At 43.0% G+C, this 21,154-nt stretch overlaps 7 protein-coding genes and 1 non-coding gene across 8 annotated transcripts; 3 read left to right on the top strand and 5 right to left on the bottom strand.

The window, feature by feature from the left end:
- Positions 1–1,266: 1,266 nt before the first annotated feature.
- PSV08DRAFT_210236 (uncharacterized protein) lies at positions 1,267–2,442 on the bottom strand (the record flags this gene model as incomplete). Its single annotated transcript, XM_066092085.1, has 3 exons — positions 1,267–1,908; positions 1,955–2,102; positions 2,161–2,442. 3 exons carry the CDS (start codon positions 2,440–2,442, stop codon positions 1,298–1,300), a joined length of 1,041 nt encoding a protein of 346 aa, XP_065948162.1. The 3' UTR covers positions 1,267–1,297.
- Positions 2,443–3,082: 640 nt separating this feature from the next.
- On the bottom strand, positions 3,083–4,607 carry PSV08DRAFT_405288 (uncharacterized protein; the record flags this gene model as incomplete). Its single annotated transcript, XM_066093715.1, has 2 exons — positions 3,083–4,255; positions 4,410–4,607. The coding sequence occupies 2 exons, from the start codon at positions 4,605–4,607 to the stop codon at positions 3,083–3,085; spliced, it is 1,371 nt and encodes a 456-aa protein (XP_065948163.1).
- Positions 4,608–6,609: 2,002 nt separating this feature from the next.
- Positions 6,610–8,150, bottom strand: PSV08DRAFT_356231 (uncharacterized protein; the record flags this gene model as incomplete). The annotated part of the gene is made up of 6 exons (XM_066092927.1): positions 6,610–6,790; positions 6,837–6,987; positions 7,040–7,187; positions 7,241–7,805; positions 7,859–8,057; positions 8,117–8,150. The coding sequence occupies 6 exons, from the start codon at positions 8,148–8,150 to the stop codon at positions 6,610–6,612; spliced, it is 1,278 nt and encodes a 425-aa protein (XP_065948164.1).
- Positions 8,151–8,833: 683 nt separating this feature from the next.
- On the bottom strand, positions 8,834–9,855 carry PSV08DRAFT_412483 (uncharacterized protein; the record flags this gene model as incomplete). The annotated part of the gene is made up of 2 exons (XM_014225775.1): positions 8,834–9,729; positions 9,774–9,855. The coding sequence occupies 2 exons, from the start codon at positions 9,853–9,855 to the stop codon at positions 8,834–8,836; spliced, it is 978 nt and encodes a 325-aa protein (XP_014081250.1).
- Positions 9,856–10,418: 563 nt separating this feature from the next.
- On the bottom strand, positions 10,419–12,175 carry PSV08DRAFT_230971 (cytochrome P450; the record flags this gene model as incomplete). The annotated part of the gene is made up of 4 exons (XM_014225776.1): positions 12,061–12,175; positions 10,870–12,006; positions 10,640–10,818; positions 10,419–10,581 (listed from the first exon to the last, which is right to left on the bottom strand). The coding sequence occupies exons 1-4, from the start codon at positions 12,103–12,105 to the stop codon at positions 10,419–10,421; spliced, it is 1,524 nt and encodes a 507-aa protein (XP_014081251.1). The 5' UTR covers positions 12,106–12,175.
- Positions 12,176–12,515: 340 nt separating this feature from the next.
- Positions 12,516–14,323, top strand: PSV08DRAFT_230974 (cytochrome P450). The gene is made up of 3 exons (XM_014225777.2): positions 12,516–12,704; positions 12,754–13,607; positions 13,661–14,323. Exons 1-3 carry the CDS (start codon positions 12,648–12,650, stop codon positions 14,265–14,267), a joined length of 1,518 nt encoding a protein of 505 aa, XP_014081252.1. The 5' UTR covers positions 12,516–12,647; the 3' UTR covers positions 14,268–14,323.
- Positions 14,324–15,067: 744 nt separating this feature from the next.
- On the top strand, positions 15,068–17,691 carry PSV08DRAFT_374474 (isoprenoid synthase domain-containing protein; the record flags this gene model as incomplete). Its single annotated transcript, XM_014225778.2, has 5 exons — positions 15,068–15,091; positions 15,393–15,509; positions 15,571–15,724; positions 15,776–16,076; positions 16,137–17,691. 5 exons carry the CDS (start codon positions 15,068–15,070, stop codon positions 17,689–17,691), a joined length of 2,151 nt encoding a protein of 716 aa, XP_014081253.2.
- A 1,766-nt stretch (positions 17,692–19,457) lies between these two features.
- Positions 19,458–19,544, top strand: PSV08DRAFT_t63. The gene has a single exon. It is a non-coding gene; the product is annotated as a tRNA-OTHER (tRNA).
- The last annotated feature ends 1,610 nt before the right edge of the window (positions 19,545–21,154 follow it).

The raw sequence follows: 21,154 nt of genomic DNA on the forward strand, positions 1-21,154 counted from the left end.
GGAGCACACGCCTTAAATACATGAAATCTGGTATTATTAGTCTCTTGTAAGACAAATATAGTTAGTTTGACTATTGAAACGTTCTGATAAGGTTACGATGAAATCTCTAAGTTATGATTGGACTTCGGGTCGGTATTCGTTGTATCTGACGTACAAAGTGCATAATACGAAGTATAACTGCTTAGATGATATCTAATCCACCAATGGTAAGTATATAGACGCGTGTACACTATATTAAATAGACTCTAAGTAGAGTTAGGGCGAGTTAGAGTCACCGAAGTCTCGTATTTCATAACGTATGTCCCGGCAAAGGTTACAGGGCACCCCTATATGAGCTATTTGGCACCCCCGTAAGACAGAGGTCGGCATTAGTGGGCTTGGCCGATACACTAGTGGTATTATTGGTATCTTTTGCTAATATAGGCGCATTATACAAATTACGAGATCGCAGAGAGGGCTAGTGTGTTAGCGCAATCGCAGAGAGGGCTAGTGTGTTAGCGCAAAGTTTGCCAAATAGCTCATATGGGGGTGCCCTGTAACCTTTGCCCGTATGTCCCTGAGTGTTGGGCACCCGCCGCACTGGAACAACTGAGGGGTACTTTGACTTTCAATACGTCGCTTTCTTAGGTGCATCGAATACAGCTTATCGGAAAATTTATTTACGAACGTGCAATAACATTTCTTTTAACGCTGAGGACGGACTTGTTAATATTAAGTTGGTAGGTCAAAGTTTTGTAAAAAGGGCCGTTCTTAAGAGGTTATACTAGACTTAACTACGTAAGTGATTGAGTACAATGTTCAGCTAATTGCAGCTTTGCAAAGTCTCAAGTCTAGGGTCTTTAGCTAATCGTGAGCGAAAAATTATATAGCATCGGGGTGACAAAACTTTAGCTTAACACCTTCGTAAACTAATCAGGCTGCTCTAGTTAGATTTAGTAAGCCTTTAGCCTAGAAAAGGTAGTAGTCGTCTTACTGCACTAGGGTGCCCCCTAGTGCAGTAAGACGACTAGAGTATAAGACTAGGGACGGCAGTAAGCATGATCAAGCGTCAGACTCCGATTCGAGAGAAATCAACGTAGGTAACCCACTAAATAGTCGATCCCCGCGCGCAGCATATGCCGTCTTCTTTTCCGCGTTCATTAAATAGAGAGTAGCTTAACTATATCCACTCGCCCACTTATAGACGCTAGATCTAGCTACTTAATATCTACTACTTAATATGCACGATCCTCTGTACATGAATAGTTAGTTAAAGCTTAGCTTGTAGTAACTAGATATTGCATTTAACAATTTTTAACTACTTGTTGTCTTGCGATTTGAGAATATCTATATATTGACCAACAACACTTTGAACCATTTCTTCACTTCCGAGGAACTTGCCGAATGCTGCTTCGGAGTTGCTAACATCAAAAGACATGAGAATATCATCGTTCCTCGCGTCTGGATTGAGTATGCCTCGCTCGATTGCATCTGGAAAACGCTCGCGAATGATGGGAACAAATTCTTTCCAAGGGATGCTCTGGCCGCTAAACGCAGCTAGGATAAAATTATCACCACTCTTCGCGTTTTCTGGCTTCAAAGAAAGAACATGAGCTCTTGCAACGTCAGAGAGGTGGACTTGTGCTGTCATGCGGGGGATGTTCGACAAAATTCCTCGCGCCGTCAACATCACTCCATTGTTGGATCCACATCGATCTGGATCTACTATGTCTTGAGCCGAGCTGTACAGCTCGTTGGCGCCTTGAACATAACCTAGCAGCATGTGCACCACATCAAAATGAGGCTTTTTGATTTCGATGAACTCAAGTGCCGCATAGTATGCCATAGCTTTCGAGTATTGGTATGCTAGATATGCACTACCCGTCTTCTTCGCCGTCTCGGCGTCTGGCAATGGGATGATGTCTAGGGCTGCAATTGGTGAGATGAGTCCGATACATATCCGATTTTAACTTACGACCAGTTGGACCGGGGCGTGCATATTCAGTTATCCCACAAGTAGAAGTGACAACAATTCGTTTCACGCTTGGTTCTTTGGCTGCAGCAGTAAACAGATTCAACGTGCCCTTCTTAGCTGGATCGTAAAAATGCTTTTGCCAGTCACACTGTTGCCCTTAGTTTCGAATAATCATGAAGGAGACCGTATTATGGAGGTTAACTTACATCTCCGTCAAGTTTTAATGGGATAGGTGCGGCAACATGAATGATACCGCTTACGCCCTTGACAGCTTCTTCCAGTGCACTAGGCTCTTGGAAGTCTGGAATAAGCACAAATTCAACATCTTCTAGATGTTTCTGCAGAGATGCTGTATGCTTCAGTTTATCGACTTGTTCTTGTCGACGATGAACGATACGTGCTCGGTAGCCGTGTTCAAGGAGAGCAACAAGTGTACCAAAACCAACATGGCCGGTAGCACCAGTGATCAAAACAAGATCTTTGGACATTTTTACACCTGATGGGATAAATGAATAATAGAGAGGTAGGCTTCGTTATGTATTCCAATGGAACCTATCGGATGTTTATAACTTCGTGATTTACGGTCTTGCTGTTTTTGGGCGTGTAAACCGTGATTCTTACATAGATCTAAGTGTGGAATGCATTGATCGTCGGGGGGATTAGCTTTGCGCTGACGTGATCTGGCAATGACTCAATGCCAATCGTACAAGGTCTTTGGCTTGCACACCTGCAGCTCCACAGTTTCGAAAACAGAGTTCAGCACCTTCCCTGTGAATACTAATATGAGCAATGAATTGATTCAATCAAATTGGACTAGGGATGCTAGGTATACTATATTACTCATGTTCATCAACTATGCAGTCCAAAGACCATCCCACAAAATCCTAACTTCAGTTGTCTTATTGGTGTCGAATCTTCTTCTTTTTGGGTAACGAAAGAGATGAAAAAATCTTAGATTATGAGAAGCCAACTTCACTAACTCATGTTTTGCTTGATCTAATGCTTACAGCCATGCCCCAATGAAACGAATCATTATACCGCAACCAACCCCCTCGGCTCATGAACATTCGACAAAATTCTTGGGCCCGCACTACACGATCTGCCAGGTAATGTACAAAGGGGAGGGGTTTAGTTATAATCCAATCGCCTTAAGTCGTCTTCAAGCTTTGCCCAAACTTTCCTTCTTAGAGCGCCGTAAAGCCAAACATTGCCTCCGTAGTCCTTTCCGGTCACAGTTAGAAGACTCGGCCCACGTACGCTTTGTTTACTAGCAGTTATGAATCCAACCATAGAACCAGGTGGATTTACACGATTTTCCGTCTTTTCTCCTTGACGGATAACAGCTGAACTAAAGTCCACCTCACGCATTATGTGTAGCTTCGTCAAATTGTTCATAATGAGGACGTTGACATTTGTTTCGCCATAAACGAGACAAGGGTTTCCATTCTTGCGAATGTCGTCTCGCTTTGTGATCAACGCGCCAATCATCTGCTCGTCGACGGTCTGCGCGAGAAATTGTTCGCGGTTAGAATAGGCTATCTCCCCAAGCGATGCCTGCGTATATTTGGAAGAAAAGAATATCCAGGCTGCAATTATTAGGTTCTGTAAGTACACTCCGTTCTGTTGCACTAACGAAGGTATTAGATATCGAAGGTTTGCAGCTTGTACCACACACAAAGGTCTAATCGCTGACTCAGATAATGCTGATGAATGAACGACCCATGCTGTTAAGATATCATGATCGCTGACAAAGGTACCTGGAGTCAAATTGCCTTCAGCTTTTAGACGCAGTGCTGAGACCGTACGAGAAGGTAAGCAAAGCATCCCCATGGTTGCCGGATTCGTGAACCACTCCCAGATATGTAGGAAAATCCACATGTAGAACCCGAGTCCAGCTACCCGGCGTTTTTCTATTATGCACATCTCTGGGATATCACCGTGAGCATCCTTATCATTCTTCTTAGCAAAAGAATGGTTATCCACAATGGCCTCCAGCACGTCCGCTCTTGCCCCGAGGACAGTTGGGATTTTAGCTTCAGCTTGATTTAAAATTGAGGACCATGCACGCAGCAGACATTGTCCGGCAGCCGCATCCATAATCACATGTGAGAATGCAATGCCGAGGACGGTAGCATCTTCGAAAATTGTCGCACGAATCCAAATAAGAGGGGAGTCAGAGTCAACCATATTGTTGAAGGTTGGCATTTCAGGTGACAGTGAACGCCAATCTACGGCGCAAATCTGCACAAATGGCTGGTCGGCATATTTGGGTAAATGCTTAGCCACTTGGTGGTCCCCGATCTTGGTGTTCGTCATAAATTCATTAACAAAACAAACTGGCGGTTTGTCCTTGGAGAAGTGACTTGGAACATGGATCTCGTAGTTTTTTACATTCTAGCCTTGTCAGCACTTCTCTCTTGCATCGGGAAAGCAAGCCTTCTCAATTTAAACTAACATTGCGTCTTAATCGTCCACCCAGTTTTCTCCAATCGCCAGTGCTTAACAGTTTTACTAAGGCAGACTCTAGTTTCTCAGGGTCAAGAATGTCGTTGAACCGGAATATCCATTGTACGATGTTACGATTCAAGTTGGTGTAATCGAACATGTGCAGTGGGTAAATGGTTGTCTTTGTGGGTGTTGAAGTTTCCTCCATAGTTTATGAAACGTTGGCGGACTGAATGGGAAAGTAACAACGTTGGATACACCCTCTGTGTACTGCAAAAGACAACAACCTGGATCAGAGATACTGAGAGCACAAGAAACAATGCAAGACGTGGATGACCCTAATGACATTGCCCTACCTTAGCGGCTTTGCTTTGAATAGGTAAACACTAGTGTTAATTAAGGGGCCATCGGTATATAAGCTAGAAGACGATGCGGCATTTTAGAATTACCAACAGGAGAGGCGCATGTTACACATTCTGCCGGTTACAGATAGCTCGGAAACTCTATTTCTACACCGCCACGCCCGCCAGTCAAGCTAGAGGACCTAGTCTTCGTTTAGTTGGTTTTAGAGTCATATCATATTCATCTAAACTATAGCTTCTAAGACTATCTACAATGGCCGCTCCGAGGCTTAGAAACTGTCGGCCTAGCGCTTGTAGTTGGCGGTTTATCCCGATCTGATAATACCGCGGGGAATTCCGGCATGCTAATGCAGGTGCTTTTGGCTGCTTTCACCGTCTTGGTATGTAGCGACGTGTTTGACGTTAGATGGCTGAGGGATTGAGTCTCTTAGAATCCCCACCGCCAGTGCGTGGAAGATAAAGGTAGGCGTAGGCATCTTCCTTGTTCGTGAACCCAGGTATCAAATTTCCGGTGTTTTCATGAAATGAGCCTTGAGTAGGGCCCTTTCACTATCCTAGTTTCGCTTAAATGCACAATCCAGGATGTAGGTTAAAGTCAGGGGTTCGGTGAGATGTGCACAGTAGTATAGCTAGTCTTGACTATCTCGGGAGGAAAGCACATGGCACCGGGATCATATCGCTTCTGTCGTCTCCGCTTTCTCAATCAAAGTGGTAATATTAGTTAAATGGAAAACGGTGTAATAACTGTGTCTTGCTACATGCATACTGCGCAGTGCCTTGGAAGTGGTTAGGGTGGGTTTGAGGAGATCTCATGGCGACGCTCTGGATGGAGATCCTTCGTTTTGGGAAGAATTCTATGAGTGAATTGCGCAAACGTTGATCATTAAAGATATCTTGAAAGATCATACTATGTCTGTTTGCACGTAGTATAGTGACCAACGAAGAGCAGAAAATACTAGTAGCAAATCTCGTACACTTGCTTGATGGTAGTAGTGATAGATGCTCATATATCATGGTTAAGGAAGCTGCCAATGATACGCTTGCGATTTGGACAATCAAGCTTAATACGTATACACTGCAGGCCGGCTTTCGGGCCTTGATTATGCAGATTATTCCTAGACTCCACTTTCTTGAATCCCCGTTCGTTCCTACACTAAAGCATTATCTGTAGTTACACCTTTTCCATTAACATGCAATGAACAAAGCACACAAACAACCTTATTACGCTATTCGTTTCCAACTGATAAAATTCGGATGAGCGTCAGCGAGACCCTGCATTGAACCTTGAAAGTCAATTGGCAGAACTACCAAAAAGTTTTCCATATCTCAACGGTTATTTGCTCGTTTCCAGCTCATAAAAACTGGGTTTTCCTGATACTAGTTGTTAGATCCCCTCAACTGGATTCGTCTCTCTTTTCATGTTGGTTCGTAGTTACTTTGGCTTGTTTCCATGCTTACTCAATCTCAACTTCCTATGTACGTTTGCGGAGTAGAACTTGAGAGTGCAACTCTGAATATAGAAGGTAGAGCTGCATACAGATGTTTAGAGAAGCGATTCACTGGTTGAGAGCTGGGGATAATGCGCTAGTAGAAGCTACCCTTACTTAACTTGACGCTGCAGGCTACGAAGGAGGCAATGATACTCTTTGTATTATTATTTATATGTTTTGATTCGCTACAACGTTCCTTTTGTAACACAGTTTGGGAAATAGTCATTACATAAGTAATGCCAAGGTAGTAAGCAATATCAAGCATTTCAGCCAACGAGCATGATGCAGCCTTGATCTTTTCGTTTACTCAATTTTTGGTGTCCACAACTCGAATTGTTTCTTCTGAATTTTCGGAATTCTACGTAGAAATTCGGTCCTGCTTGAAATAATTGTTCAGGCTTTGTTCGATATCGTGATAATAGATCCAATTCAGATCCTCGCCGTAGTGCCGATTAGCGAAATCAATCCAGCTTGCTTCCCATCCCTCATTATGGGCTATTTGTTGACCTCTAGCCTTCATATCGCCCAAAGTCTTGTACCTATCAGCAGTTAGTGTGTAATTTCGATTGCTAAATAATAACTCACAACTCTTGGTAAAATGGTCCTCTAATCGAGTCAAAAGCCATAAGAGCCTTTGACACCGGGTCAGTAGCCCCGGTTTCCAGCAGTCGAGCGAGCGATTTCCCAAAAGTCCAACCATCCTGTAAGCCGAAAGTAGCCCCCGAGCCAAAAGCACCTTACAAGCTGTCAATAAACAAAGTCTGACTGTCATGATTGGTGACTCTTACCCGACATAGGATTAGCTGAATCTCCAAACAAAACGATTTTGTTTCCCTTAACACTAGACGGCAATGGAGGTCCTGCGAACGAGGCATATTTGATCCATGCTCCTTTGGGGACACATTGTAGCAGCGCCTTTGCGGCTGGTTCAAATTCCTGATATCCATCAGTATACGCTTATCCAAAAGTTCCGAAGCATATACTCTCACCCGAAAAGTATCCTCTACAATTATGTTGTCTACCTCTACACCATTGGGAACTGGCGTGTCAATATTCTGAGCTTCTGTTAGCTGGAGAGGATCGGACAACTCGCGCAACACAAGTTCGCATTTATTGTCGCCAGCTTGGTTATCTTCAATCGGACTATACATGTAACCTTTTTGGGGCATATACCACAAAGTTGTCTTCCTGTGATCGAAAGATGAAATCCTGGCCACTTGCGATAGAGGCATTAGTGCCCGGTAGGCAGTAACGCCAATGAATTTGATTGATGCTTCTGGGAATGCATATTGCCGAACCCGTGATCGCACGCCATCGGCCCCAATCACGAGATCCGCCTCGATTTCCGTATCGTCGTCGAACGTCAGGACAATCCCCCCAGCTTCATTTCCTACAGTAATAGATTCGAGGGTTTTGTTAAGATGAATGTTGGCTTCAGGAACATTTGCTAGGAGAGCTCTATGAAGAACACTACGGCGAACTCGCTGATGCTCTCTTTCGGGTGCCCCTCTACGAGCTTGCTGAGTGCACAAGAGGTCTCCATTAGATCCTTTTCTTAATCGGCATTATTAGTTCCTGCGGAAACTTTAGGACAGCGAAAAACTTACAGATGGAGGATGGGAAACATGTCGGAGCCGGTAATCGAAGAATCGGCGCCTAGCTTTCGTAGAACGTCCCTTGTATGAGGTCCCACATTCAGCCCTCCCCCGATCTCCCGAAGTTCCCTAGCTTTCTCATATACATTCACTGTAACACCAGGTACCTTCAAGAGACTGAGTGCTGCCCCGAGACCGGATATACCGCCTCCTTGAAGATGCTCAGTAAATGCCAATCTGAGTTCTGACTTCCTACCGAGTCACACGTACCAATGATTGCGATCTTTATCGAAGAGTCCGGCATTTCAATTTTATATGTAATATCGATCGATTGAAGGTGTTATGGTAGCCAGGTTGTAGCGTTTTTCTTCTCTGATGATAGCAAGTAGGTTGATAATGCTTGCCCAGGTGTGGACTTGTTGGTATTAGCTTAGGCATCTATCCAGCTGCTGTAATGCGCTTCCAATTACAGCAATAACCGACTGCCTTTACTAGGCATTACTTCGGCACTACTCCCATAACAATGCCTTATACTAAATTCTTATGGTATATGCACTAGACGTCAACGCAATATCTAATCTTGATTAGCAGGACACACGATCCTTACACTAGTCCTACCTCTTGCCGTTCAGGAATAGCTTGAAACCTGCCATATCCCCTAAGTATCTTCACACAGATGACTGCTGCATTTTCACTAGTGATTAGCTCAGCCGCCACTTCTTGTTCATGTTACCCACGATCCCTAGTCCATTCAAGCGGTGTGCTTTATTACCGACTTATCGCAGACGCACTCTTGTGTCAAATCCTAACGGCGGAATGCACCTTCTGCTTTGAATGATTTACTTTAGCCTCGTCCTTCGTAGCGCTCTGCAGGTCATTGCGTGTCTCTGCTTACTTCATTACTCTGGGATATTCTCGCATTAAGAATTTTAGGTCTAGTCTAATGCTCGTGATTGTTGTTCAAATAATAATACCAGGTTTTACAGTTTAGCTATCTTTCAGGCCAAGTTCAGTCGCAGTCCAATTCCACAATCTTGCTCCTAGCACCACATCCCTTGACTTGCGCACATGCCAACCCTCGACACCAACCGCCTGGTAGTACCCTCCGTTGGTCAACTCATACTTGCGACTCCCTGCCGCCCAAATTTGAGTCATAGCTCCGAATTCTGGACTGCGAACAGGCTCAACAGCATGTATCAGCATGCGGTTGGCTAAACTTCTTGTTCGTATAAGATTTGTATCGGAAATGGAAGCAGGCATAACAGCAATGCTACGGATCTGGGGATATCGTCGAGAGAGCTCTAAAGCGAGTAACATATTTGCAAGCTGTGACTGAGCGTATCTCATCCATTCCCCGCCCCAGGGTAGGAAGCGATCGATTGAAGGACGAATTAGGGGCTTCGACTTGGTGTTGGTTTTGATGTTTTCCCAATCAATGCCGCCCAATGGGTGCAACATGTATGCCTCGCTTGTTAAAAGAACAATGCGAACATCGCTGTTATACTCAGCTTGAGTTTTGATCATTGTTGGAAGTAGCATATTAACTGCTAGAGCATGGCTCATGTAGTTTGTAGCAAACTGAATATCATAGCCTTCCATCGTGCGGGTTGGGGGGCAGGCCATGGTTCCGGCATTACACATGAGAATATCCAGTCTCGAGAAGGGTCCTTCCAGTATCTTTTGCAACGCTTGTCGCATCGACGACATACGAGAGTGATCGGTAGGGATGAACTCAGCGTTCACATCCGGATACATCTGGCCGAGAGTTTTGATTATATTGTTGGCAGAATCTCTGTTGCGCCCAGTGAAGTATATCTTTGCAGGCTGATGAAATGCCAGTGCAAAAAGTGATGATCTGCCCAATCCAGATGTTCCTATGAGTACTATTAGCAGCTACAACATACAACTGCATCGACATCAGACCTACCTCCAGTGATTAGGATATGTTTCCCTTCAAGAGAATCAACGTCAACAAGCGGATCAAAAGGTTTACTGGTTGGAATCACCATTTTGACGAATGTAACCTTGTACGCGATGAGAAGAGGACAAGAAGTTGGAGCTAGAAGAACTCAAAGAGTTGGCGATATAATGATCAAGGTACAAGGGAGTCTTAGCCAACTACGCTATGGATATGAGTTACATAATGTCGACAGTCAGCCCTAAATACTCTATCAGGGACCTGACTTGTGGGGCTCTAACAACATGGCCCAGAAGCACTATGATACATGGGTATAGTTTAATATTAGCTTGGCGTGACGTGGCAAGTTTACCTTATTTTCCAAAGCGATTTCATTAAAGCGCAAAGCTACAAGCTTACAAGTTTGGACCCTGTACATTTCCTCTAGTCTGCTAATAGTTGATTGAAGATGGAATTAATTAATTGAAACATCAGCAGTTTTGTTGCATGAGGGAGTTGATCGTCGCTTAAAAGAATTTCTAGAAAGTAGTGGCTTCTAAACGGGTTCTTAAGTGCATATATGTACTTCTCTAAGCAGCAAGACTAGCTGAATCCTCGAATTAGTGACCAGAACAAGATGATATGAAAAGTAGCAAAGCTCAAAAAGAATCTGGATCAAGAGCTCTGATTTACAGGCGTCAGATATACTGGCAAGGGAAGTCTCTTCGGGGCGATGAAGATCTTAGCCTTCAGCCTATCTGGAGCTAAGGGATCTAGAGAAATATCAAAGTTCCAGAGAAGCTGTGAAAGTACCAAGCGCATTTCCAAATAGGCCATACTGTGAAACCATTAGAACCACTTTAGCAGTCGGCTTCTAGATTTGAAAAGTAACTTACTTTCTCCCAATGCAGCTACGAGGCCCAACACTAAAAGGTAAAGAAGCTGATTGAACATCGTTGTCGAACATAGATTGAATTTTCTCTTCTTTGAGCCATCGTTCAGGTAAAAACTCGTCAGGTTTGTGAAAGTTCCTGGGAGAGCGAGCTGCGGCAAGATGGAAAACAGAAACTCGAGTCTCGGAAGAAGTTAGCTTTCCTGCATTCATCGGTGAATCAATATCACATACCCCTGAGGGGACAAGTTGCCCATCAACTACAAGACCTTCTTGCGGAACCATTCGAGGAATGCCAAATCCAACAGGAGGAAGTAACCGTAAAACCTCATCAAACACCGCTAGCATGTAAGGCAGCCTGGCCGATGCTGTCGTGTAATTGATCTCTTCAGCACTGGTGAAAGAGCTTCGTATCTCCTCTACAAGTCTCTTCATTGTCTCGGGCCGTCGAAGCAGGAAGTAGACAGTGCTAGTTAACAGTGTAGATATAGAATGGCCACCCGCCATCACGATCAACGCTGCCGTCGGTACGACCTTTTCTGCGCTGTCCACGAAACCTTTGAAATATTCTTCATCCCCAGAGTGCCGCATTATGTAGGACAAGAAATCTGGTCTAGCGTCCGCTCCCTTCCTCATCCTATTGTTAACGATTGATCTCGCCATAGTGAAATGATCTGCCCTTTTTCTCAGTACACTAGCAGGAACTAGTCTCCATGCGAGTGTCAATGGGACATATCGGCGAACGGCACTGATCAAGAGCCCTGCCTCAAATCCTGCCATTACTGTCTCCGGCCAGGTATGGAAAGTACGATTTTCAACGCAACTGAACGATTCTCCTAGTGCTAAATCGCCCACGATGTCGAAGGCGCTCCATAAAAACCAGGTCGCCAGGTCTTGAGGTTTTTCGCTAGAAGCGCTTGTGCTACGTAGGCTGGCGATTAGCAAGTCAACGTGTCTCTGGACGAGATGTTCTTGCGCCTGTAGGGCTTGTGCGCTGAAGGCGTGCCCCAATAGCCGACGAAATTTCGAATGTTCTGAGTTGTTCGCAGTACCCATACTAGGGTACTGCTTCACTCCTGGAGCGGCAGGCGGCAAAAAGTGCGGATCTCTCTCAAGAGGGGAACGACCTTTCTGGATGTCATAAATTGTCCTCCACGCCGTCGTAGAATCAAAGGCGAGCTCGTCTGGAGCTACGCGTATGACGGGTCCATATCGCCTGTGCATTTCTAAAACCATCTGTGGCAGGTAGCCCAAAGCTCCGGCGATCACATACGGAAATCTGAAGGCGGCGAATATCCTTGGTCCAGGATACGGACGCAGAGGGTGAAGGAACAAGTTGTAACAGCCCAGCGTAAAAGGATATAGAAAGGCCTAGTTTATCTAATTGTCAGTCATATTGTCACTACTTCCTGTGATTAAGCTTACCGCTACGATAATATACGAAGCCCAAGTGGTTACAAAACACCACATCTTTCTTTGTTCGATAGGTATGAGTGACTCCAATTGGTTCTTCACAATAGAAAGCGAAAAGAAGACTGATGAACAATTTCGGAGTATTGCATGCTTGAGCAAAACTAAGAAGCTAGAGGTAGCTTTGTAGAATGTTCTATACGACCATACTTTCCGGCCTAGGTCAAACGCACTGTAGCAGAGATGAGAAAGGGACCCTTGTTCGGCGCGGCTCGGGCGTACCATGGTAGAGGGATGGATTGGAAACCTTGTTCGGCTCAGATCGGGTGTGATTGTAAACCCCCGATAATAGAGTTTACATGGGATCCTAGTACGCGCTACTCGGAACTACTGTATCATAAGGCTCTGAACTCAATAAAGGCAAGCAATACAAGAATAGGCAGATATGGAACGAAATATGTCCGAGGCCGTGGGTAAAGCCTAAGTAAATTGACACAAGGTTTCCTGCAAAAGATCCTCGTTCAAACTGTGCCGGGACAGAGAAACTATTTTAACATCGAGAAACCCATCGCTTTTGCGACGAACGCAAGCTGATTCATATCATGGCGTTGACATCCTTCATCTCTGAGCAATTCACTATTGTCAATGTAGTCTTGAGCGTAAGTAATTCATTGAATGTTATCGACTCTTACTAACGATCGATTGCAGGCTGTCGCATATCTGAGCTGGTCATGCATCTACTCCTTGTACTTTCACCCGCTAGCAAATGTTCCGGGCCCATTGAGCGCAAAGATCTTCCCTTTCTGGACAATAAAAGTTCTTTACAGGGCTAACCTTTGTCCTGCTCTTGCGAAGTTACATCAACGATATGGTCCCGTTGTTCGCACAGGTCCAAATGAGATATCTTTCACTAGTCCCGAAGCTCACGATACGATATACCGCATTCCCTTTACCAAGTCTAAAACCGGTCATTACTTTTCCAAAGACGGCACGTTGCAGGATGGCATTGCGAACTTGATATTCCGCGCACCGACTATTGGAAATGAAGGGAATCGTATCGTGCATCGCCAACTCCGTAATCGTATGGCTGCAGCATTCACGACCGGTGCTGTACTCTCGCAGCAGGATATTCACGAAGTGCATCTTGCACGCATGTTTACAGACATTGACGAAATGTGTTCCAACGGCGACACTGTAGAACTTCGTGACCACCTTTCCGCGATGCTCTGGAATTTGGTGTCTGACCTCTCCTTCGGCGAACCATTAGTCTCCAGCAAAAGACTAGTATTTATCAGAATGGAGACGATATATCGAAGGCTCTTCCCTGTTCTAGAGGCTATTAATTGCTTGTTTCCATGGTTGGAGCGGGCAATTTTCCATGCCTCAGTATTCGTCCCAGCCTCATCAGCAAGAGCATTTCTTCCTACAGGCCAGCTTCGAGAATGCATGGATCGCCAGGACAGCCGCAAGGACTTTTTAACTGCGATCATGGGCGAGAATGAAAAAGAAGGACTGGGGAAATTGAACTGGGATATAATGTACAGCAATGCCTCATTCTTCATGTAAGCAGCCATAATGAATATTTACACAGACGCCTTGTTGACCAAAGTCTTAGTGTCTCCGGTTATTTCACGAACGAGATTTCCCACTGTGCCTTGATGTATAATCTTTTACGATCGAAGGAAAGCATGAAGAAAGTCCAGGAAGAGCTCCGTACAGCCTTCCAAGCTTCTAACGAGATTAATGCGCAGCAATGCGCAAAACTACCATATTTGAACGCTTGCATCAGCGAGTCTTTGCGACTGTGGCCTCCGCTTGCTGGCAAGTTCATGAGTCGTCGCTCTCCTGGGGCCATGATTGATGGATACTGGGTTCCCTTTGGAACTCAGGTATACATTGACCCATATACTGTCCAGCGCTCCCCAAATGCTTTTGTCGATCCTGACGAGTTTCTTCCTGAGCGTTTCTTGCAGCATAAGGACGTGGGTAAATACCAGCACGATCTCCATGAGGTTTACAAGCCCTTCTCATCTGGTCCAAGGGTTTGTATCGGAAGAGAAATGGCGTTGCAGTCGCTTCGATTAACTACTGCAAAATTGCTATTTAAGTATAACATCGAGTTCACGAGTCCAGATTGTTTCATCTGGGAACGAGACTGCAAGAGCTCGGCACTGTGGGCAGATTATCGTTTACCGGTACGTATTACAGCCGTTGAGCGCTGATTTGATACTATGTGAGTAGTACAATTATCCTGAAGCTTCTCCAATAGTCTTTTTGGTCTATTTGATTTCGTTCCATACGTGCATCAAATCCAGTTGTCCTTATGTTCTAGAACAAGAGCGTTTCGTAACGTAGCAAACTTTCAACTTTTACCCACATTACCGTTTACACGTGTCAAGAACGAACAGTTTATTATTAAAATCAGAGCTACAAATATATATAATTAAGCCTAAAGACTACCTCTACTCCCCAAACAAATCTTCAATCACTGGTACTGAGCTTGCCATAGGTTTGTCCTAGTACTATAAAGTAGCCTCGCTGATTGTTTTCATTGTGTATAAATCAAAGTGCATGAAGACAGTTTCTTTATGCAGAACTATTTCCTTATCAATAATATATTAATAAACAAAAAAATCATATGCGCAAGCTTGTAGCTACTTACGAGGGTGCCCTACTGGGAAAAAGAATTGGATACCCTGGGGAGTCGAGCTACGAATAATTTCGGGCCAAGTTCAACACATACTATATATTTATTAATATGTTAACTATAAGTGATATGGAGTACATAACTATATCTTATTAGTCGTTAGACTGAGGCAGGGGCCGCGGCTATGAAGTTGCTGGAAATGACAATGCCTAAAATCTTACACACGCTAAGCATGGAAATGGCTATGCTTAGATCTGAAGTTATATTTTAGGTTTCTGCGGAAACTTCCGTAACCTGATCTAGATTGTTCCTAATTGTTTAGCTATGCAAGGTATGCCTAACATACCTGGGTATCTGACACCAGGATACCTAACTATGACTATCCAAAGAGGTGATTGCGTAAGCCTAAATACCGCTTCTTCACGGTAGGTAGATATGCAATAAAACATATTATGTGTCTCTATCCTCGCGGCCAATCTCTCGACAAACATAAAAGCTTAGACTGAAGTATAAAAGGGAATCCTGCCCATTGCGAATCATTTTCTCCTACTACCATCCTCCTTCCAACTGGCAAATTTCAACAAAAATGTACTTACTCCAAGACCATATAACGGAACTAACCAACAGCGCTCGTATCAATCGAGCGAAGAATGACGCATGGCTTGAACAATATGATCATCTTCGGACTGAAATATGGAAGTACTCTGAGAGAATAAACAGCGATATCGTAAAGGCATCAGGGTCATTCACCACTCTCGAGGTCCGACGGAACATCTATGACCATGAGGCAAATTTAGCAAGCGAGCGCGTCATGCAGGTAGGATTGTCTTAGTTTGATCGATGAAGAAACACTGTTTAGTATATTAACAATTCCATAGGATTGGGCAAAGTACATAGGTGATGGCCAAGAGCTTCTCACTTTGAACGCTTGCAGTAAATTAGGCAACATGTATTCGTTCACCTTTATCGAATCCCCGCCAGACAGATTGGATGTAGCTGCCTACTGGGGTGATCTTGGACTCCTCCACGACGGTATGGCTGCTCTTTTGTCACCACTCACATTCATCACTAATGATTTTCTAGACCACACCGAAGCTGCCGAGGAAACAGAAGCTTGGGCAGAACATGGTGCCTTCGCGGCAGCTATCAACTTCCATCAGCCAACATGTGACCAAGGGCAACAATGGCATAGAGCCTTGGGCATGAAACGTATGGCTGCAGAGAGTATGCTCAAGGGTATGAAGATTGATCGAGAGCGATGCTTATACATGGTGGACAAGTATCGTACTGATTGGGTCGATGTTGTTGAGAAACCAAGACCTGAGGAAGGCTTCTCTAGCCTGAAAGAGTACATGAACTATAGAAACCAGAATGTGGGAATGAGGTAAGCGATAATACATCCGCAGCACAAACAACAGGTGCTTGATCACTAACGGTTCGGCAGTGCATTCTGGCCGATGCTGGCATTTTCTATGGGCTATGAACCAACTGCCGAAGAACATGATCTCGTACAGCATGTTCTGGAACCCATCGAGGAGGGTATCTGCTTGACCAACGACTACTGGAGCTGGGAAAGAGAACTCTCCGACCACCTTACCAACGGGAACCGCATCAACAACAGTGTGGATGTTGCAATGCGAACAATGAATCTCGATCAAGCAGCTGCAAAAGAGTGGCTAAAAGAACGTCTCATTGGTCTAGAGTGCGAATACGTGCAACGTAAAGTCGACTTTTACCAACAGCATCCAAGACTGTCATTGGAACTCAGAAGATGGATCGAACTAGCCGGATCTATCATGGGAGGTACGCACTTTTGGGCGTCATCATGCCCACGACACCATGGCTGGAAAGAGCATCGTGAACGAGCGCAGAAAATTCCACTTATCCAAGACGATGCCCAGTCACGCACTCATAACACAATCCAGTTTGACGACAACTTTTCCGATCACTGCTCTACAGCCTCCACCTCTCTGACCACCCCAGATATCATGAGTGAGTCTGTGATTGATAAGAGCATGGGCTCCGAAGGACTCAATCCAATTATTGATATCAGAGGCACGTCAAACCAGAGACCTACTCAGAACGAAGATGACAGGGTTTTGATGGGGCCTATCAACTACATCGCCTCCATGCCTTCAAAGGGCGTACGATCAATGCTAGTTGAGTCTTTCAACTTATGGTTGAAGGTTCCCGAAAGCTCTATGCGTGTCATTGAAAAGATCGTAGCTGATCTTCACAATGCATCTTTGATACTAGATGACATTGAGGACGATTCAGATCTGCGCCGCGGACAAATGGCAACTCACCTCGTTTTTGGACAAGCACAAGCTATTAATAGTGCCAACTTTATGTTCGTACGTGCGGTCCGGGAAGCTTCTGGGATGAAGAACGAAGTTGCAGTCCCTCTATTGTTACACGGCCTTGAACGAATGTATCAGGGGCAAGCCTTGGACTTGTACTGGAAGCATGCAATGATCTGTCCGAGCATCTCTGAGTACCTCCATATGGTCGATTGCAAAACTGGCGGTCTTTTTCGCATGTTGCTCCAGCTTGCCAAGTCAGAAAGTACCGTGAGCTACCCCTCAAGCCTGGACTTGGATACCATCGTCCTTCTTTTTGGTCATTTCTTCCAGATCCGCGATGACTACATGAACCTTTGCTCTGCTGAATACGGAAAACAAAAAGGCTCCTGTGAAGACCTCGACGAAGGGAAATTTTCTTATCCTCTTATCCAACTCTTTGACTTGCTTCCGGAGTGCAAAGACGAAGTACTTGGGATTCTTAGGCTGAGCCGCCGACCTAATCAAAAACTTCCTGAACATGCGAAGCAGCAGATACTTAATCTAATTCACGCTTCTGGTGCAATGGATGCAACACGCTCTTTTTTGCGAACTCTGGAAGGGAAGATCGACGAAGAAATTAAGAAGTTGGAGACTGCATTTGGAGATTCCAATCCTATGCTGCGTCTGCTAATCGAGAGGCTTAGTGGCGATTGGTAGACAAATTGGAATGCTATGAACTACCACTAAAAAGCCGAAAACTCTCTTGTTCGAGGTTCCTGGCCACTGTGAAAAGATGATGAAGGCCTTAAATGGCAACAAAGATAAAGAGAACAATGTGCGGCCACTGAGTTTCTTTTGGTACTGCTAGAAAGCGATATATATCAGGAAAGTTCTGAAGAGGCAGAACAGTGCCACCAGTGGTCTGTTATGTGTATTGAATTCATTCAGGGTTATTTGCATGTACTTTAAACCTGTTGGCTACTCTTTAATAGTATAAATTCACACCATGCATCTCTGAAGATTACCACACAGTTTTACAATGGTTATCAGTAGTTCTATGATACTTGCTCGCCGCTCAACGCTGTTCACTGAACGGGCCGCCCGCACACGTGAGACTCTTGTTTGTACCACACGATTCATCCAACGATGCGACGTGGGAAGTCTGGCACCTGCTTGAGGACGATTTCTAACTTAACGTAAAAAGAGGCATATGTTACCATAGACATACACAACCTCTTGAATTCTTATTTTAGTCAGAGAGGAGATATTTCACTTACCATCCTTGAGCACAGTGATTCGCTGTCCTTCCGCAATTGCCTCCCGTAGAACAACATGTCCCGAAAGACGTTGCCGCATATGTATATCCATTCGACCCACCACACAAGTCATCTTAAGATGTGATAGCGATATAGCTAACACCCTAGTGTCGAAATAACATATAGAGGTGCCGGACCGGCCAACGATAGATTTCTTCCTACTAGTACTATTAGAAACTTAAAGCTATAGAGCTCCATATAAGCGCTATTTGTAAGGTATAGAATAATTTTTATATTATTTTATTTATTATAATAGCTATAATAGGTATAGCGTTATATAAATAACTTAGTCATTACTTCTATAACTTATTTACTATTTATTATTTTTAAGCTATTTCTTACTAGCTGTTTTAAGCTTGTTATTAATTATTAACAAGCTATTTAATAACTATCCTTAACTGCCGTCAACTTTGTTGTTCAACGGCAGTTAACTACCAATAACCTTGTTATTAACGAAAGATAACTACTAAGAAATCAATTAGTAGAAGTTAACTACCGATTTCTTAGTATTAACGCTGAATTGCTGATAGTTATCTTATTGGTAGTAGTTAACTACCGATAAACTAAGTTGTTAAGAGGGGTTAACAGCTAATTAACTACTAGAGAGTTGATTAGTAGTTGGCAACTACCGACAAATAAGCTAGTAATAGTACTTAGTTCTATCGGAGATTAGCTAGTGAGCTTATATCTCCAACATACTATAGTAGTATATACTTCTATTATTAGTAGTACTTATAACTCCTCTTAGTTATACTTTAGAGAGAGCTATTTAAATATAAGACTATTAAGTTAGAATAAGTATAGGTAAAAAGTAGTATAAGTAGTTAGAGAGTAAATAGTCTATATTTACTTAGATAAATAGCTACTAAGCTAAGGTAGTATTTAGAGAGCTTATATAGGTAGCCCTAGATTAGAGCTAATTAAGAGGGGCTAGAGTAAACTAGCCTAAACCGAGGTAGTAAAGAGGTCTACGAAATAGAACGGTTCCTAACACTTTTAATAAGCTTTTACCTAGAAATAGACAGCTAGATAGAATAAATAAACTAAATATTAGAATAATATATATAGATATACGCTAATTAGTTATAAAATAACTAGATAGAGTTATTACTAATAGCGCAATTAGTTTACAATAGTATAAAATCTATAATAATAAAGCATTTACTAGGGGGGATGGCGCAGTGGTGAAGCGCCTGGAAAGCCTCTGCTGTCTCACGTCAGCAGAGCTCGAAGGTTCGATTCCTTCTCTCCTCGAAACCATATTAGTATGGTCCACCCACATGAGAGAGTGACTCATTGAAAACTACCCATTCGACCTGAGAGGAAGACTCATTAAAAGTGAAAGACCTGAGAGAGCTACTCACTAAAACTACTAGGCTACGAGTCTCACCTCGATTTAGATGACCCCCTCCCCCACCTACTCAATTTGTATCTAGATTAAATCTAGCCTACTTAGATACTTGCAGGCTCAACCTGCACGTCTTATATAGCCTACCGGCTGAGAAAGGACGTTAATCTACAATAATAATAATAATAATAATAATAAAGCATTTACTACACTACGCGAACTATAGATATAAGCTAGTAGCTTATTAAGATTTAAAAGATATTAAGAGTATTATAGTAAGAGTAGATAATAAAGCAAAGGTTATATAAGAATTATATAAAGAATTAAATAAAAATATAACTTAATAGAACCTTATAATATCTAAAGTAGTAAATAAATAAAGAATTAAGAGACTAACTTTTAAGAAAGAGGATAAAGTTTTCTTATTATAATAAAACCTAAAAACTAAATAACTATATAGAAAATTAGTTGGCTCCGGCCTTTTAGGAACAATTTTTATAAAACAAAATTTTAGGATTTATTAAAACTAGTTATATAGATATTCGAATTAGTAACTACGCGCGCCTATTCTCAGCTCTACTTATTGAAACCGTCACAGTAACCCGCCTATTAATATCGTCACACGCCAGCAGCGTCTATACGAACGACAAGCCTACGACGCCTTACTTATACCTAGCCGTAAACACCTAGCTCTTAACTAAAGAACTATAGGATTAACCCTATCTACGCCTTACTCTCTTTATTCTATAACTTGTCGAAAAACTCTCTCTACTTAATCGTTAGTTCTATAGCGTTAATAGCCTTATTAATAAGGTTGATTTTACTACTAAGCTAATAGTAAGTGTCCTCTAATAGTCCTAACCTGCGTTTAAGTATAATACGCGTGCCTATTAAGTAGATCGCGTAAGCGTTAACGTTATTTATATACGCGTACTTATCTATAATATAGATACTAGTTAGATCCCTAAGTATAGTATAGTCTAGCTAAAGAACACGCAGCTTATATAGCCTATCTAGTATCTAGTAGCTAAGTTCATGTTTAACGTTGCGAGATAGCTAGTAAAAGAAAGCTAGTATAGTCTTTAGAGCTGCGGTAGTAATCTTAATTAGTTATTAGTATCGTAAATTTAGCTTATTATAAGGAAATACTCGCGATAGTAGTTACGAAACGAAGCTTAATATAGTAGTAAGAGGAGATTAAGTTGTAATAGATTTGTGCCTTTAATAAGATACAATATAGCGAATATATAAGCATAGAAGCGCTTTACGCAATATATTCTTATTATAACTATAGTTTATTATCTTATCGTAACCGTAGTTCGCTATTCTACTACCTTCGTCGTAACTATAGTTCGCTAGGCTACTACCTTCGTCGTAACCGCATTTTAGTTATCATACCTAATAGAGATTTATCTATTTAATATATACCCGTTAAGAGGCTTTAGTAGTAATACTAACTTATTTTTTAGAGTTTAATAGGGTCTTACAAAGGTCTACTTAAATCCTTTTATTACGT

Source organism: Bipolaris maydis (genome assembly GCF_028858645.1).
Source record: "Bipolaris maydis strain C4 unplaced genomic scaffold PSV08scaffold_15, whole genome shotgun sequence".
Classification (NCBI taxonomy): domain Eukaryota; kingdom Fungi; phylum Ascomycota; class Dothideomycetes; order Pleosporales; family Pleosporaceae; genus Bipolaris; species Bipolaris maydis.